The 17,130-nt window shown below is 42.9% G+C and overlaps 1 protein-coding gene across 2 annotated transcripts in view; it reads left to right on the top strand.

The window, feature by feature from the left end:
• The window catches only part of AP3B1 (adaptor related protein complex 3 subunit beta 1), a 350,885-nt gene that overhangs the window by 283,157 nt on the left and 50,598 nt on the right, over nt 1-17,130 (top strand). For both annotated transcript variants that reach the window (XM_075325641.1, XM_075325633.1), the window contains exon 24: nt 1,794-1,878. In XM_075325641.1, coding sequence (XP_075181756.1) covers nt 1,794-1,878 — 85 coding nt within the window. The remainder of the gene's footprint in view (nt 1-1,793; nt 1,879-17,130) is intronic.

Genomic DNA, 17,130 nt, shown 5'->3' with positions numbered 1-17,130 from the left:
CACGGGGCCTAGTAAATGCCAGAGGAGCCAAATATGCCCCATGCAGAAGTGAAGATACACAAAGAAGGGGGAGGAGTGCATGTGAAGAACCTCAGGGACAAAGTAGATGTGCAGTCTGTACAACCGCTCACCTGGAAAGGTTGTGCAATCCTGCACAACCACGGTAAAGGCGTTGATGGTGGAGCTGGGCAAAGGTGTCACTAGGTGTTCCTCTATCCGAATACTCTGGGTGCATGGCTTGGGGAGCGGTCATGTGACCGCTCTTGTGAATTACCTGTCACCGCCGGTCACGGGTGTTACCAGACTCAGAGGGAAAGCAGCTCCTGCTGTGAGTCCCAAGGGGAACGAATTGATAGCTGAAGGTATTACACAGTCCGACGGAGCGCTAAGGATGAGAATGAGGACTTCTCGCTTAAAAACTTCAATAATTTATTTTCATACCACAATGCATTTCGATAGTGGAAGATCTACCTGATGAAGATAGTACCTATCGAAACGTGTTGTGGTATGAAAATACATTTTTAAAGTTTTTAAGCGAGAGGTCCTCATCCTCATCCTTAGCGCTCCGCCGGACCGTGTAATACCTTCACCCTGCAGAAGTGAAGACTGCCCTTGTCTGGTTGCCACATTGAAGACCTGTGAGTAGGATGGAGTGAATTTTTTTTTTTTTTTACTAAAATCAATGATCAGAAATCAGCAGTATCTGAGACTGTTAGATCAGCATCTGGGAGAGGGCAGTGAAAGCGTACGCCTCCAGGGAATACTCTGAAGAAATGCCCTGTTGACCTACAAGCAGAGATTTCACATACTGTGCGCCAAAAACAACAAATGTTAATATCTCTGCAAAGAGTGACGCATCATAAAATGTGAAAAAGCTGCCGAATCTTCTGATGGTCATTATGAACCAAATGTATTTCTGCATTACAACTTATTCTTTATTGTTCTTATGAACATTTCAATAAAAATAGAACATAAAAAAGGCCGAATCAAGGGAGCTAGGGGATTTCTTCAAGGTATTTAATTCATTTTTTGAGTACGTGACAAGTCTTCTTTGTATTTAGGGCTAAATTATTTTTTTTCACTTTGGTTTCATTAAAAATCTTGCACCTTTTTCCATCTCTAACCCCTGTGTTGCATTGTATTGCAGGCAGTCACATGAGTTAACTGAGGACCAACGGTGAGCTCGTTCTGATTGTCTCGCAGGAGAGAACTCTTTTACCTCTTAGTTCATATGTAGTAAATCACATGAGAGGAGCGAAGTTGAATGCATAGGGAAATCGAAAACCTGTAAAAGTCAAATGGTGCAAAATGTTTAATGAAACCCAATTGCAAAAATGACTTTTAGGCCATGCTTTTAAGTAAAAAACAAACAAAAACCTCCTTTTAGGTCGTGAAAGAAAGCTAGCCTGATCCCTGTGCTGTGGTCATGTCCCCCGTTCTGGTCCCGGTCCTGCGTTGGTTTTGCACCTCTTTAGCCGGTGTGGCAGTGGCAGCTTTACGTCTGACCCGCAGGCACTGCTGTTGTATCTATTTAAATAAGGGACAAATGCCACATTAAGTGAAATCCAATTTAGCCCAGTAAACACATGCTATCGCAGCTACTCGCTGAATGGCCGCTCCTATTTATACTTGTTTTTCTGACAGGGAAGCGTGGTCTCATGTGTAGCCAGCCTCCCCAGCCAGTAATGCGAGAAGCCAGGCATTTTTATTGCATGTACATGCTGACTGGTGTTTGTTATTTGATTTTCTTTTACCTTTGTAAATTTATTTGGGGAAAACATTTTATTTTGCAGATTCTCTGGAGCCAGAGGGATCCATTACTGTCTCAATGGGTATTGACTTTTGTGATTCCACTCAGACTGCCAGCTTCCAGTTGTGGTACGTCGCATTGCTATAAATAAGCAGTTTGTATCTGACGCCGCTATCTTCTAGATGCTAATGAATAGAAAAGAACATATAAGCTGCTTTATGGATTTCCTTATGTTACTTGCATATTTCAGGTATTTCAGGCTCATCCTTACTAAAGAGGAAACTGTAATATACATTAAAAGCGTCCAAATTGTGTCCATGTTTCCCCTGCTACAAGAATAACGTTTTGTCTGCTTTTCATTCTTCTCCTATTCCCCCAAAAATGTCTGCCGTAGTTGTACTTAATCTGCTTTAGCATTATTCTGTATAATACATGCCATAGCTGCTGAAGAACCTCTTCTTAAAGAAAGAGGGAGCACTACTTGTCAACAAGAGTTCTCTCCTCCAGGAAGGAATGTGCAGTAGTGTCACTCGCCAATGTATGGTAATAATTTTTATTTCTATAGTGTCAACATATTCTGCAGTAATTTACAATTCAGAGGAATATTTGTATAATCTCAGGTGTAAAGATGTTTACACACATCAGTGGGACGTCATCATTGACCTGTATTCTGTCAGAGATGGTGCTTACCGTGCACAGGAACTGTATCCTATAGAGCGATTAGGTGTAAAATTTAGCTTTTTGCCACTGATTTTTCTGAACTAAATATGGAAAGGCCTTTGTTGATCGTTGTAGTACAATTGATTCAAGTCCCCCCAATTCTTTGGGGCATACATCTAATGTAGATAGATTTGTTTTATATTAAATAATTAATCTCACAGTTTGCCAAAGATGGAGGTCGTTGATCATTACCGAGAAAACAAGGTCAGGAGCTGACTGTGGAACTGATCATGAACTTTTGACAGCAAAGATTAGAGTCAAGTACCGCAAATGGACTAGACAACAGGTCATTTCTAACCTCGATTTGACAAACAGACCTGAAGTTTTTTTGGTATTGTCTGCACAACCAATTTATGTCTCTGGACACTGAAAGAAAGCTTGAGAAATTATGGACACCTATAAGGGCCATTGTCACTGAAGAAGCCAGAAAAACAATAAGCAAGAGGCAGAACCCCCGCATGGTTAACAGTTCGATGAAAGACGAATAGAAAAAGGTAACAAGCAGGACGCAGACAACATCAGTAAAAGACTAAAGGTCCAGTCACACTAAGCAACTTACCAGCGATCCCAACAACGATAGGGATCGCTGGTAAGTTGCTAGGAGGTTGCTGGTGAGATGTCACACTGTGACGCTCCAGCGATCCCACCAGCAACCTGACCTGGCAGGGATCGCTGGAGCGTGGCTACACGAGTTGCTGGTGAGCTCACCAGCAACCAGTGACCAGCCCCCAGTCTCCTAGTTACAGCACACATCAGGTTAATTAACCCGATGTGTGCTGCAGCTAAATGTGCAGAGAGCAGGGAGCAGCGCACAATGCTTAGCGCTGGCTCCTTGCTCTCCTAGTTACAGCACACATCGGGTTAATTACCTGATGTGTCCTGCAGCTACATGTGCACACAGCAGGAGCCGGCACTGACAGTGAGAGCAGAGGAGGCTGGTATCAAAGGTAAATATCGGGTAACCAAGGACAGGGCTTCTTGGTTACCCGATGTTTACATTGGTTACCAGCCTCCGCAGAAGCCGGCTCCTGCTGCCTGCACATTTAGTTGTTGCTCTCTCGCTGTCACACACAGCGATCTGTGCTTCACAGCGGGACAGCAACAACTAAAAAATGGCCCAGGACATTCAGCAACAACCAACGACCTCACAGCAGGGGCCAGGTTGTTGCTGGATGTCACACACAGCAACATCGCTAGCAACGTCACAAAAGTTGTTCGTTACCAGCGATGTTGCTAGCGATGTTGCTTAGTGTGACGGGGCCTAAAAGCAAGTCATTTGACCAGACAAAGAACTTTATTACCAAAAGATATGTACAGAGATAGAAAACAAACATCTGAAGGGAAAGTCCAGGAAGGCGTAAGAAAAGATCAAAGATATACGACAAAAGTTTCAACTAAGTTTGTTCCCATTGGCATCTTTCAACATTCCCATTCTAAATGAGCCAGAACAGATCAAGGAAAGATGGAGAGAATACACAGAGAACCTATACCTCTTGACGAAGTAATTGCTGCGATAAAGCTTCTGTCAAAAAACAAAGCGCCTGGATGTGACAATATTCCTATAGAGCTAATAGTCTTCTGAAACAGCAGTTGATGTCATCAAACATCTGTGTCAACAGATATGGACAACTACTTGTAGTAAGTGGCCCAAAGACTGGACAAGCTTATTCTGAAGAAGTGAGATGCTACCGACTGTGGAAACTATCAGACTATTGATCTCATAACTCATGCCAGCAGCATACTGCTGAAGATCCTACAAAGACAACTACAGTCATACTTTGACAAATCGTTGCCAGAGGAAAAAGTAGGATTCAGAAATGTCAGAGGAACAAGAAATTTAATTGCTAATTTTAGATGGATCATGGAAAAGGCCAAAGAATATGATGAGATCTACAGTGCCTACAAGTAGTATTCAACCCCCTGCAGATTTAGCAGGTTTACACATTCGGAATTAACTTGGCATTGTGACATTTGGACTGTAGATCAGCCTGGAAGTGTGAAATGCACTGCAGCAAAAAAGAATGTTATTTCTTTTTTTATTTTTTTTTTAAATTGTGAAAAGTTTATTCAGAGGGTCATTTATTATTCAACCCCTCAAACCACAAGAATTCTATTTGGTTCCCCTAAAGTATTAAGAAGTATTTCAGGCACAAAGAACAATGAGCTTCACATGTTTTGGATTAATTATCTCTTTTTCCAGCCTTTTCTGACTAATTAAGACCCTCCCCAAACTTGTGAACAGCACTCATACTTGGTCAACATGGGAAAGACAAAGGAGCATTCCAAGGCCATCAGAGACAAGATCGTGGAGGGTCACAAGGCTGGCAAGGGGTACAAAACCCTTTCCAAGGAGTTGGGCCTACCTGTCTCCACTGTTGGGAGCATCATCCGGAAGTGGAAGGCTTATGGAACTACTGTTAGCCTTCCACGGCCTGGACAGCCTTTGAAAGTTTCCACCCATGCCGAGGCCAGGCTTGTCCGAAGAGTCAAGGCTAACCCAAGGACAACAAGGAAGGAGCTCCGGGAAGATCTCATGGCAGTGGGGACATTGGTTTCAGTCAATACCATAAGTAACGTACTCCACCGCAATGGTCTCCGTTCCAGACGAGCCCGTAAGGTACCTTTTACTTTCAATGCGTCATGTCAAGGCTCGTCTACAGTTTGCTCATGATCACTTGGAGGACTCTGAGACAGACTGGTTCAAGGTTCTCTGGTCTGATGAGACCAAGATCGAGATCTTTGGAGCCAACCACACACGTGACATTTGGAGACTGGATGGCACTGCATACGACCCCAAGAATACCATCCCTACAGTCAAGCATGGTGGTGGCAGCATCCTGCTGTGGGGCTGTTTCTCAGCCAAGGGGCCTGGCCATCTGGTCCGCATCCATGGGAAGATGGATAGCACGGCCTACCTGGAGATTTTGGCCTCCGCTCCTCCATCAAGGATCTTAAGATGGGTCGTGATTTCATCTTCCAACAAGACAACGACCTAAAGCACACAGCCAAGAAAACCAAGGCCTGGTTCAAGAGGGAAAAAAATCAAGGTGTTGCAGTGGCCTAGTCAGTCTCCTGACCTTAACCCAATTGAAAACTTGTGGAAGGAGCTCAAGATTAAAGTCCACATGAGACACCCAAAGAACCTAGATAACTTGGAGAAGATCTGCATGGAGGAGTGAGCCAAGATAACTCCAGAGACCTGTGCCGGCCTGATCAGGTCTTATAAAAGACGATTATTAGCTGTAATTGCAAACAAGAGCTATTCCACAAAATATTAAACCTAGGGGTTGAATAATAATTGACCCACACTTTTATGTTGAAAATTTATTAAAATTTAACTGAGCAACATAACTTGTTGGTTTGTAAGATTTATGCATCTGTTAATAAATCCTGCTCTTGTTTGAAGTTTGCAGGCTCTAACTTATTTGCATCTTATCAAACCTGCTAAATCTGCAGGGGGTTGAATACTACTTGTAGGCACTGTATTTTTGCTTCATCAAATACAGCAAAGCCTTTTCACTGTGTTGATCACCAGAAACTTTGGAATACCATGAAGGATATGGGTGTCCCGAACCATCTGATCAGCCTCATCAGGAACCTTGACATTAACCAAGAAGCAACAGTCCAAACAGAATATGGGGACACAACATGGTTCAAAGTAGAGTAAGGCATCAGACAAGGCTGCATCCTGTCATCATTTCTGTTCAACTTATATGCAGAAGCTATTGTCAGGAAAGCTGGACTTGCCGAAAGAAAAATGAATTAAAATTGCTGGATGAATCGACAATCTTAAATACGCGGATGATACAACATTGATAGCAAAATGAATAGATGTAATGAAAGACTTATTATGGAGTGTCAACATGGAAAGCTCAAACATGGGACTCCTACTCAATACAAAGAAGACAAAGATATGAACTACTGCCAGGTATGACCGGCATACAGTTGAGATGGACGGCGATGAGCTGGAAGTTGTAAAGGACTTCAACCTACTCAGATCAATGATCAATCAAGATGCAGCAACGACACCAGAAGTCAATAGGAGAATACCTATGAGCAAATGAACAATGAAATCACTGGACAAAGTCCTCAAATCAAGGAACATTTCACTGGTTATACACGGCTCGCACATAGTCTGGTCTTTTCTGTAGTAACATGTGGAAGCGAAACCTCGGTTATAAAGGAACAAGATAAAAGAAGAATCAACACTTTTGAAGTGTGGTGCTGGAGAAGGATGTTATCAATACCATGGAGGGCAAGAAGAACAAACAAATCAGTTTTGGAACAAATCAGTCCAGACTTGTCACTCAAATCAAGTATTGCCAAGGTATGACTTGCCTACTTTGGACACATCAAAGAGAGCAATCACTGGAGAAGGATATCTTTGTCAGAAGAATAGAAGAAACAAGGAGAAGAGGAATACCAGTAACCTGATGGCTTGATACTATCAAAATAACAGCAAAAGAGACCATGGTGGACCTATCTAGGATTACACAAAATCGAACTTCTTATGTTCATCTATCAAGTTGCCATTGCTTGAGATCTAGCTGAAAGCCATTAAATAAATAATTGTATCAGCACTTGTGATTTAAAATTATAAAGTTCACGCAAATAGACTCCATATTGAAATTTACCTCTTATTACAACCCTTAATAAAAGGGGCAATTTTTTATTTTATTTAATCCTCTTCTAGTTTCCCAGGTTCCATTGCAGGCTAGCATTGGTAGCCAATCATGTTTAGTGATTACAAGCTCGTTTTAGTAGAGTTTCTAAGCGCTGATCTAAAGCTGGCCAGATTGCGAGAGATAACACAACTGGTCAGCTTTAGTGCTCCTCCAATGCTGCTGCGGGATCGGTGTGCTCACAGTTTGGGCTTGCAGGGTAACCATGCTGCTTGTCTGAGCTGTCTATCTTCAGGAGGGCCATGTCCTCAGCAATAGGGGGCACCACTGTAGATGAAATATGAGAACAACCTTTTAAAGAAAAAAAAGAGAAAAGACTTTGCAATATACTTTCTTTTAACATCTTCATTTTCACATCTTTGCTTTCCATGTGTCCCAGGTATCTACAGCTTATAGAGGGAACCTGTCACCACATTTTTCTAATCTAAACTGATGCTACTTAACTTTATTTACCACTCAACTTGAACTGCTCTATTACTATAGTCCATCAACCTGTATATATGCCACTAACTCTCCCATCATAGGCCAAAAAATACTTTTTATAAGTTTTCCACATCATATGCTAATCCGCACAATCCAATCTGATGGGTGTCACTGGACTTTGGTCTGAGCCTCTTATATCGCAGCATCGCCTACCCTGATTTTATATGGATGACGTCAGCCATAGATTTCTGTGAAGTGCACCTGCACTTTTATCTGTGCCTGTTAACCAGAAGTGAAGATGGTACATATGCATTACAAGATAGGGCAGAGCAAAGTGCATCGGCACAGTTCTACGCTTCAGTTCCATAGGTGCATGCCTTGCAATGATATGTAGATAAGGTTGCATGCATCATCTTGATTAAAGGGATTATCTACTACTCTGACAACCCCTTTTTTCAATCCCCATATTTCCCTCCCTGTAACATAACTTATATTCACCTTTGGCACTGGTGTTGTTCCAGTGATGTCAGCACTAGCTCTCCATTATGTTACATAATCCCTGTGACCAGTCAGTGGTGGCTTCACTCTCCTCTCCGACAAATCAAAACATCCGGATGGAGAGTAGCCGCTGCTCTCGCTTTATCTGGATATCTCATTAGATGTATAGGAGAGGAAATTGAGGCCGGCGCTGATTTAGTGTCGGGGTACTTTCACACTTGCGTAATTTTTTTAATTTGGCGCAATCCGCTGTCTTGGGAAACAGCGGAATCCGTTAACGGATTCCCCTGTTTCCCATAGACTTGCATTGATGATGGATTGTGCCAAAAGTACCTGCATTGCTTCCGTTGGCCGACGCTCCGTTGCTTCCACCGAGCGGAAGCAACGCTGAATGTAACGTTAAATGCTTGCGTCAAAATGACGCCGACCAGCGGATTCCGTTGCTTCCGTTAAAATTTTTAATGTTTCCCTATGGTAGTGGATTCTGTTGCTAAGTGCTTAACAACGGAATCCTCTGCTGCATTCCGCTAATTTCTACTGAGCATGCCCAGAATGAAAAAAATGAAAAAATAAAAAAAAAAACCAGAGCCGACGGATTCCGTTAGACGGACGTTCAACGGACGCCAAACGGATGCAACGGTCCGTTATTTCACAGGAATCAGCTAACGGATTACTGTGAAATAATGGATGCGTTGCATCCGTTGACACCACAAAAATAACGGATGCGTCAAATCGACGTAGCAACGGACCCAGCGGATTTCGCCCAACGCAAGTGTGAAACTAGCCTCAGGGATAACATAACAAAACAATGGCATGCAATTCCCTGGAAAGGCAGTGGTGACCTTGCTAAATCGGCGCCAGTACCGGAGGTCAATATAAGTGTTGCTAATTTGCTAGGGGGGAAATATAGGAGGGAAGGGGTTTTTGAGTAGTGGACAATCCCTTTAAGCAAGGCATGAGAATGGCAATTCTGTCGATAGTGGATGCACAAAACAGTGACGCCATCTGACTGGATCTTGCTGATTTAGAATGTGGTAAACTTCTAAAAGGCATTTTTGAGAATGTGCAGGCAGAGATTGTGGCTTATATACGGGTTGCTGGACTGCGTGCGGTTCAGGAGTAGTTAAAGGTGGTGGCTTTTATACTGTATACAGGAAAAGTCAGATATGCTGTACAGTGATGCCGAATGTCTACTAGTCTTTATTTTATGCTTTATGCTTTATAATGTTATAGAAATAGAAAATTGTAGGTCAAATATGATAGCAATGCGAGCAAGTACATCAACAAGCACAGTACAAGTGCAAATCAATGTAAAGTATAATGTAGTAAGAAGGTGGACTGAAGCTTTTTATTGAATTAAGCTCTGTCCCTATTGTAATGTTCAGGACAGAGCGTCCTGGGAGGAGGATGCCTTCGGGAACGGCACTGGACGACCCCTTTAAAAGAAGAGGTAGAATGGCGGTACAGTGCCATAATCCACACAACATTGATTATCACAGCCCAATGTTTTTAAGGAATTGGCTAGAAGTTCCTAACCACTCAATTAAAAACCTTTTTAGCATTAGTAGAGAGGAGTAACAATGGGACTTGGCTACATGTACTGCATTCAGCACACTCATGATTGTCCCTTCCTCTGAAGAGGAGTTGAGGCTCATCTAGTCCGTGTGAGTAATGGTTTGTAAGTGGGGCGCAGGGCACAATGCCAATATCTGTGCAAAGGGGTTTTTTTTCTCCACTGTGCTGTATTTTTCCTTTTCTTTGCGATGACAGTGGCATTGACAAAAGTTGAATCTCTGGACATGGTGCGAGTTTCTGGGAAGGAGTTGAAAGCACGGAGGAAGATTTCAGGGAGGAGTGAAGGAACCTTTTGGTAGTAGTTCAGGTCGAGGACTCACCTGTCTGATAAAGGTGTTCTCATGTTGATCCCAAATATTATTATTTATTTATTTATTTTAGCGCCATTTATTGCATGGCGCTTTACAAGTGAAAAGGGTAGACCTAAAAACAAGTACAACAATCATGAACAATACAAAAAGACTAGTACAGGAGGAGAGAAGACCCTGCCTGCGAGGGCTCACAGTCTACAGGGAATGAGTGAGGGTACAGTAGGTGAAGACAGAGCTGGTTGCGCAGTGGTGTAATGGACTGAAAGGGTTATTGTAGGTTGTAGGCTTGTTGGAAGAGGTAGGTCTTCAAGGTCCTTTTGAAGCTTTCCACAGTAAGCAAGAGTCTGATATGCTGGGGTAGAGCATTCCAGAGTATGGGGGAGGCGCGGGGAAATCTTGTACACGATTGTGGGAAGAGGAGATAAGAAAGGAGTAGAGAAGGAGATCTTGTGAAGATTGGAGGTGGCAAGCAGGTAGGTACCAGGAAACTAGGTCACAAATGTAAGGTGGAGACAGGTTGTGGATGGCTTTGTATGACATGGTTAGTATTTTGAACTGGAGTCTTTTGGGTAATGGGAAGCCAGTGAAGGGATTGGCAGAGTGGCGAGGCCTGGTAATAGCGAGGGGACAGGTGGATTAATCGGGCTGCAGAGTTTAGGATAGATTGGAGGGGATGCAAGAGTGTTAGAAGGGAGGCCACAGAGCAGGAGGTTACAGTAGTTGAGGTGGGAGAGGATGAGGGCATGCACAAATGTTTTTGCTGATTCTTGGTTAAGGAAAGCACAAATCTGGGAGATATTTTTGTGTTTAGTCGGCGTGAGGTGAAAATGCCTTTTATGTGTGGCTTGAAGGATAGAGCAGAGTCTAGGGTTACTCCGAGGCAACGAGCTTGTGAGACTGGGGAGAGTGAGCAGCCATCAACTTTGATGGATAGGCTTGTTGAATGGGGTGAGTGAGGAGGAGGAAAGATAATGAATTCTGTTTCGTCCATGTTAAGCTTTAGGAATCGCGCAGAGAAGAAAGATGAAATAGCAGACAGACATTGTGGGATTTTGGTTAGAAGAGCAGTGATGTCCGGTCCAGAGAGTTATATCTGCGTATCATCGGCATAGAGATGATACTGAAAGCTGTATGACTCTATGAGCTGTCCCAGGCCGAAGGTGTAGATGGAGAACGGCAAGGGTCCTAGAACTGGACCTTGGGGGACCCCGACAGATAAAGGGCGAGATGAGGAGGTGGTAATAATCCAGCAGAGACCTTTACCCTACTCAAGGATCTTCTTGTGTGGATGGTAACACTAATCCGTATTACCTTATACAATATGTATTTTATATCTTTACATAACGAAGAGACAGCGATTTAATAAAGTGCACGTCTGTGAGTAATTGTAAGTATCAGTCAGGAATTAGCGGCGGTGTTACACAGGTAGATTATTGATGGGACGATTTGGCTTTTCCTGTGTTGAATAAAGGACGCTTGCGATGATAAATACAAGCACAGTACCATATCTCATTGATTTATGCAGATCATCACCTTTATGTTTAGGGAGGTTTGTTATATCAGATATATAGAAACTGATTACTTATTCTGCCATTGTAAAGTAATTGTTTATTATTTTCCTATTAGACAAACAAGGCCGATCAATATTACTGAACAGCTAACGATGACCAACAACACTATACCGTAAATAGATTTCCTCCACACCACGTGATCCCCGGCAATGTTACTTCAATGACAAAGCTAGACATGAACTCTTCTAAATCAAGAGCATGATGTTTTATAGTTACATCTATATTGTACATTTTTAGATAACGATGTTCAAGATTGATCCTTTGTAAAAAAAAAAAAAAAAAAAAAATCCTTCCAATTCTTTGATCATCCAATCTACAAGCCCCAATTATGCATAATACCGCTCTATATAAACGTTAGTCCCAGAATTGAAAGTTATCCATCATCCAGAACGGCCTCTGGACCTCGAGCGCTCAGCTCCGCAAGCAAAACTCTGTATTATTCGAGATGGGGGATCCCAGTTGTCAGACACTCTGCAATTAGTAAGTTATCACCTATGCTAAAGCTGCGGCATAACTTTCAGCTCTGTAACCCATTACCACATCAGGACATGACTATACAGTATATCACAAAATAAGTACACCCCTCACATTTTTGTAAATATTTCATTATATCTTTTCATGAGATAACACTGCAGATATGACACTTTGATACAATGTAAAGTACTCAATGCACAGCTTGTATAACAATGTAACTTTGATGTGCCCTCTATATAAAGCAACACACCTCCATTAATTTAAACACAAGAGGAAGGAGTTTTTAAAGGGTAAAATCAAGGCTTTATTGAGTACTAAGATTAAAATCAATACATATTCATAGCAATATTGGATAATCAATTAATATACAGTAAATATTACAATAGAGCCTAAGAAGTGAGAAGGACAGCAGTAAGAGGTAGGTGGGCAGGCTTGAACCAACACTGGGGTTAAATCATGTTATCACACTGCTAAAATCGGCCCTCCTACTTATCGGACCAGCCCTGTGGCTAAAATATAAGTGTCAATAAGAGGGAGAAAAAGCAGTGAGGCGTATCAACATACCCAGGTAATAGCGTGGGAACAAGCAGGTGGTAAGGTTGGAGCCCCCTGAGACATCCGACGTACGTTTTGCAACTACGCTGGCTTAATCATGGATGACACCTCCATTAATGTCTAAACAGTTGGCAACAAGTGAGTACACCCCTAAGTGAAAATGACCAAATTGTGCCCAAAGTGTTAATATTTTATGTGGTTACCATTATTTTCCAGCACTGTCTTAATTCTCTTGGGCATGGAGTTCACTAGAGCTTCACAGGAGCCGCTGGAATCCTCTTAAATCCTCCATGACGACATCACGGAGCTGGTGCCATTTTACTTTCCCCAATGTCATGCGACTCATTAGTGTTAAAGGTCTCAGGTTTGAATAAGGATTAGGTGTGTTATATTTGGTGTTATCGCTCTCATACTCATCACTGCATGTTCAACATGGTTCCTTATGGCAAATAATTCTTTGAGGATCTGAAAAAAAAAAAGAATTGTTGCTCTACGTTAAGATGACCTAGGCTATAAAAAGATTGGGAACACCATGAAACTCAGCTGCAGCATGGTGGCAAAGACCATACAGCAGTTTAACAAGACCGGTTCTACTCAGAACAGGCTTCACCAGGGTCAACCAAAGAAGTTTAGTGCACGTGTTCAGCGTCATATCCAGAGGTTTCTTTTCCAGATAGATGTAAGAGTGCTGTCAGCATTATTGCAGAAGTTTCGGGGGGGGGAGGGTCAGCCTGTCAGTGATGAGACCAGACGCCACATAATGCAACAAATTGGTCTGCATGTTTGTTGTCCCAGAAGGAAGGTTCTTTTAATGATGATGCACAAGTAAGCCTGCCCTGCAAAAAGTTTACTGAAGACAAGCAGACTAAGGACATGGATTACTGGAACCATGTCCTGTAGTCTGATGAGGCCAAGATAAAGTTATTTGGTTCAGATGTTGTCAAGGGTGTGTGGTACAAAATCTAGTGTGTCTTGTCTAGAGTCAAGAATGGTGGTGGAAGTGTCATGATTTGGTGCTGCATGAGTGCTGGCGGCTGTGGGGAGCTACATTTCATTGAGGGAACCTGAAGGCCAAGATAAACTGTGACATACTGACGCAGAACACTATTCCCTCCCTTCTGAAACTGGGTCAAATGCCAGTTTTCCAACATAACGACCCCAAGCACACCAAGGCGACCACATTTTGCTAAAGATACTGAGAATAAAGGCACTGGACTGGCCAAGCATGTCTCCAGACCTAAACCCTATTGAGCAGCTGTACGGCATATTCAATGAAAGGCGGAGGAATGCTAGTTTCTAACATCACTAGCTTCGTGATATCATCATGGAGGATGGAAGAGAATCCAGCAGCTCCTGTGAAGCTTTAGTGAACTCCATGCCCAAGAGAGTTAAGCCAGTGCATGAAAATAATGGTGGCCACACAAGAGTGACACTTTGGGCAAAATTTGACCATTTTTACTAAGGCGTGTACTCACTTTTGTTGCCAGCGGTTTAGATATTAATGGATATGTGTTCAGTTATTTAGAGGGCACCAAATTTACACTGGTATATAATCTGAACACTGACTATTTTACATTGTATCAAAAGGGAAAGTGTTGTTTCTTCAGTGTTGTCCCATGAAAAGAAATAATAAAATATTTACAAATGTGAGGGGTGTACTCACTTTTGTGATATACTGTAAGTCCTGGGCAGGAGTTGGCAAATGTGGAGGATCAGGAGGTTAATTCTCTCCATGTGCGATAAATTATCTGTATCTAATATTCATAGCCAGACCTGAGCTCCAGACGTGGTTGTCAACCATTTAGATGCTGGTGTCAATATTTCACCGCTGCATTTAAACTGAGCAATTACTGTTGCATTCATTCACCAGGTTGCATCGGCCCCGTGTGACGAGATCGCGGAGTACTGATGGATTACCATGGCAGCTGGATCATCATATTTCCTGTATACTTCAATACTATTGTACTATGGTATTGCAGTATATAGTACAAGTGATTGAACGACCCAAAGATGACTAAATGATGACATAAAAAAGTAAATTATATTAAAATATAAAAACTCAAGTCACACACCTTTTTCATGGTAAAGCACTACTCCAACTTTTTTTTTTTTTTCTCTGCCGCTGGAATGTTGCTTTTAATCTAAGGTCCCTGTCCCTATTAATATACTCGCCCTCTGGTGTCCTTACCTTTTACCGATGCCGCTCCAGTCCCAATTTGTGACTGTAACTTCTGACTCTCCAGACTTGTATGGAGTTGTACTCTTCATGAAACACTAGAGCTGCCGGCACGTCGCAAAGCAACGAAGACCGACCGGAGAAGTGGTGATAGAAGGTGAAGGTTTAGGAAGGGGAGTATAAGAATAGGGTCAGGCAACAAAAAAATAAATAAATTTTGCTTTCGCCGCATCAGTAAAACTTCTGTCTGTACATAGATAACATTAATTAAATGTAGGAAACACTGGAAAAAGAAAAAAAATCGAACCTCCATAATTGTGGGTTTTATGGTCACCTCAACTTTACTTACAGCAAAGAAAGGCAGCAGAGTTGTACATCGCCCGGTCCAAAAACTAGTACTCTAGCAGGATGCAGCTAAGCCCCCACTAAGTGGAGGCATCACCGGTGCAGGAGGAGCAAATCACACACAATTCCAAAAAAATGGAGGGGGCGATTGCTGGATGATAAAACTGCACACCTCAACCTTGAAAAAAAAAAAAAAAATGCAATAAAAAAATTATAAAAATGTATGCACACCAAACCGGTATTGACAATGTTGTGGTTGTATGTGAAAAGACAATCATTGCTTTTTGCAGTCCCAATGATCTGGGGAGAGCTAACCGATCAACTACCAATTGTTGTTTCTGCATGGTGCCCACCCATTAGGAAAGGAGTTTCAAGGAAGAAGAAATGGACTTTATACTATGTTCACACACTGCATCTTTTCTTAACTACAAAGATGCAGCGTTTTTAGCCACAAAAAACGCACCCGTGGCAAAAACTCATGCATTTTAGGTGTTTTTACTGCATTTTCACCAAATCTATTGACTGGAAGGGTTCAAAAACGCAAAAAGAATTGACACGCTGCATCTTGGCTGCATCATCAAAAACGCACCAAAAAAGATGCACTGTTTAGCCAGCAAAATAGAAATCTCATAGCCTTTGCTGGAAGAAGGAAATGCATGTATTTAGGTACATCTTAGTGACCTCAAATGTGCACCAAAAACGCAGTAAAAGATGCAGTGTGTAAACATAGCCTTACAGTATCCAAACCTTCCACCTGCAATACGCCCAGTAATACATACAGAAGAACTGCAGGATCCAAAAGCACCAGAAACATTTTCAGTCTAGTCAAGTGAGGAATATGAAGGTGCTTAGTGTCATGAAGCATCTTCCTCTTATGACCCAGACTTTCTGTCAGCAACCTCAACTGAACCGCACCTTATAACACAAAGTGACCTGAACGATCTAGCTAGAGCAGAGGTCTCAAACATGCGGGCCGCATGCAGCCCCTGAGGCTGCTTGTTGCGGACCGCAGACCCCGTGACAATCGCGGCTCTATGCTCAGGGACGGCGCCAGCAGGACTTTACTGCATTTGAGTCCATTTGCGGTGCCACGCAAAGGAGCTGTCGGCTCTATTCCAGTTGCTGCTGCTGTCTGCCAATCAGATACAAGGAGGTGACGTCATACAGCGACGTCACTTCCTTGCATCTGATTGGCAGGCAGCAGCCATTGGTCCAGACACAGCTCCTCTGCGCGGCACCACAAATGGATTTGAATGCAGTAAAGTTTCTGCCGGCGCCGACCCTCAGTATAGAGCTGCAATTGTCACGGGCCGCAACAAGCAGGTAAGGTACGCCGATCAGGACGCAGCGGGTCCTGATCGGCGGGGCCGCAAGTCTCCTCCTTAGGAGACCGCAGCTGCACATGTCCGCGATCAGGGTTCGGGCCGCTGTGGTCTCCTCGCTGTGTTCTGCCTAGGGAGGACGCTTCCGACTCCGCAGCATAAATTTACATGCTGCAGCCTCTGGAAGCCGCGCCTCAGGTCCGTTTTCACTGCGGGCAGTACACGTACAGTGGGCATGGGATTTTTAGAAATCCCATCCACTCTGCTTGTACTGTACATAGCAGGGTTTTGGACACAGCTGAAGGATGCTGCATCCAAACCTCTGCAAACACTGATCGTGGGCACGCAGGGAACGGAGCAAAGGTGAGGCGAATTTTATTTTATTTTTTTTTGCGTATTACTAAAGGATGGGCAGAATACTACAGGGATGGTCACAATACTACAGAACACAATACTACAAGGGTGGGCAGAATATTACAGGGCACATTACTACAGGGATGGCCACAATACCACAGGGATGGCCACAATACTACAGGGATGGCCACAATACTACAGGGATGGCGACAATACTACATGGATGGCCACAATACTAAAAGGATGAGCACAATACTACAGGGCACAATACTACAAGGATGGGCAAAATACTACAGAGCACAGTACTACAAGGATGGCTACAATACGACTGGGATGGCCACAATACTACAATGATATGCACAATGCTACAGGGC

Source organism: Anomaloglossus baeobatrachus, chromosome 1, assembly GCF_048569485.1.
Source record: "Anomaloglossus baeobatrachus isolate aAnoBae1 chromosome 1, aAnoBae1.hap1, whole genome shotgun sequence".
NCBI lineage: Eukaryota > Metazoa > Chordata > Amphibia > Anura > Aromobatidae > Anomaloglossus > Anomaloglossus baeobatrachus.
The sequence above is the reverse complement of the archived record's forward strand: the minus strand, read 5'-3'. Positions and strand labels throughout refer to the sequence as shown.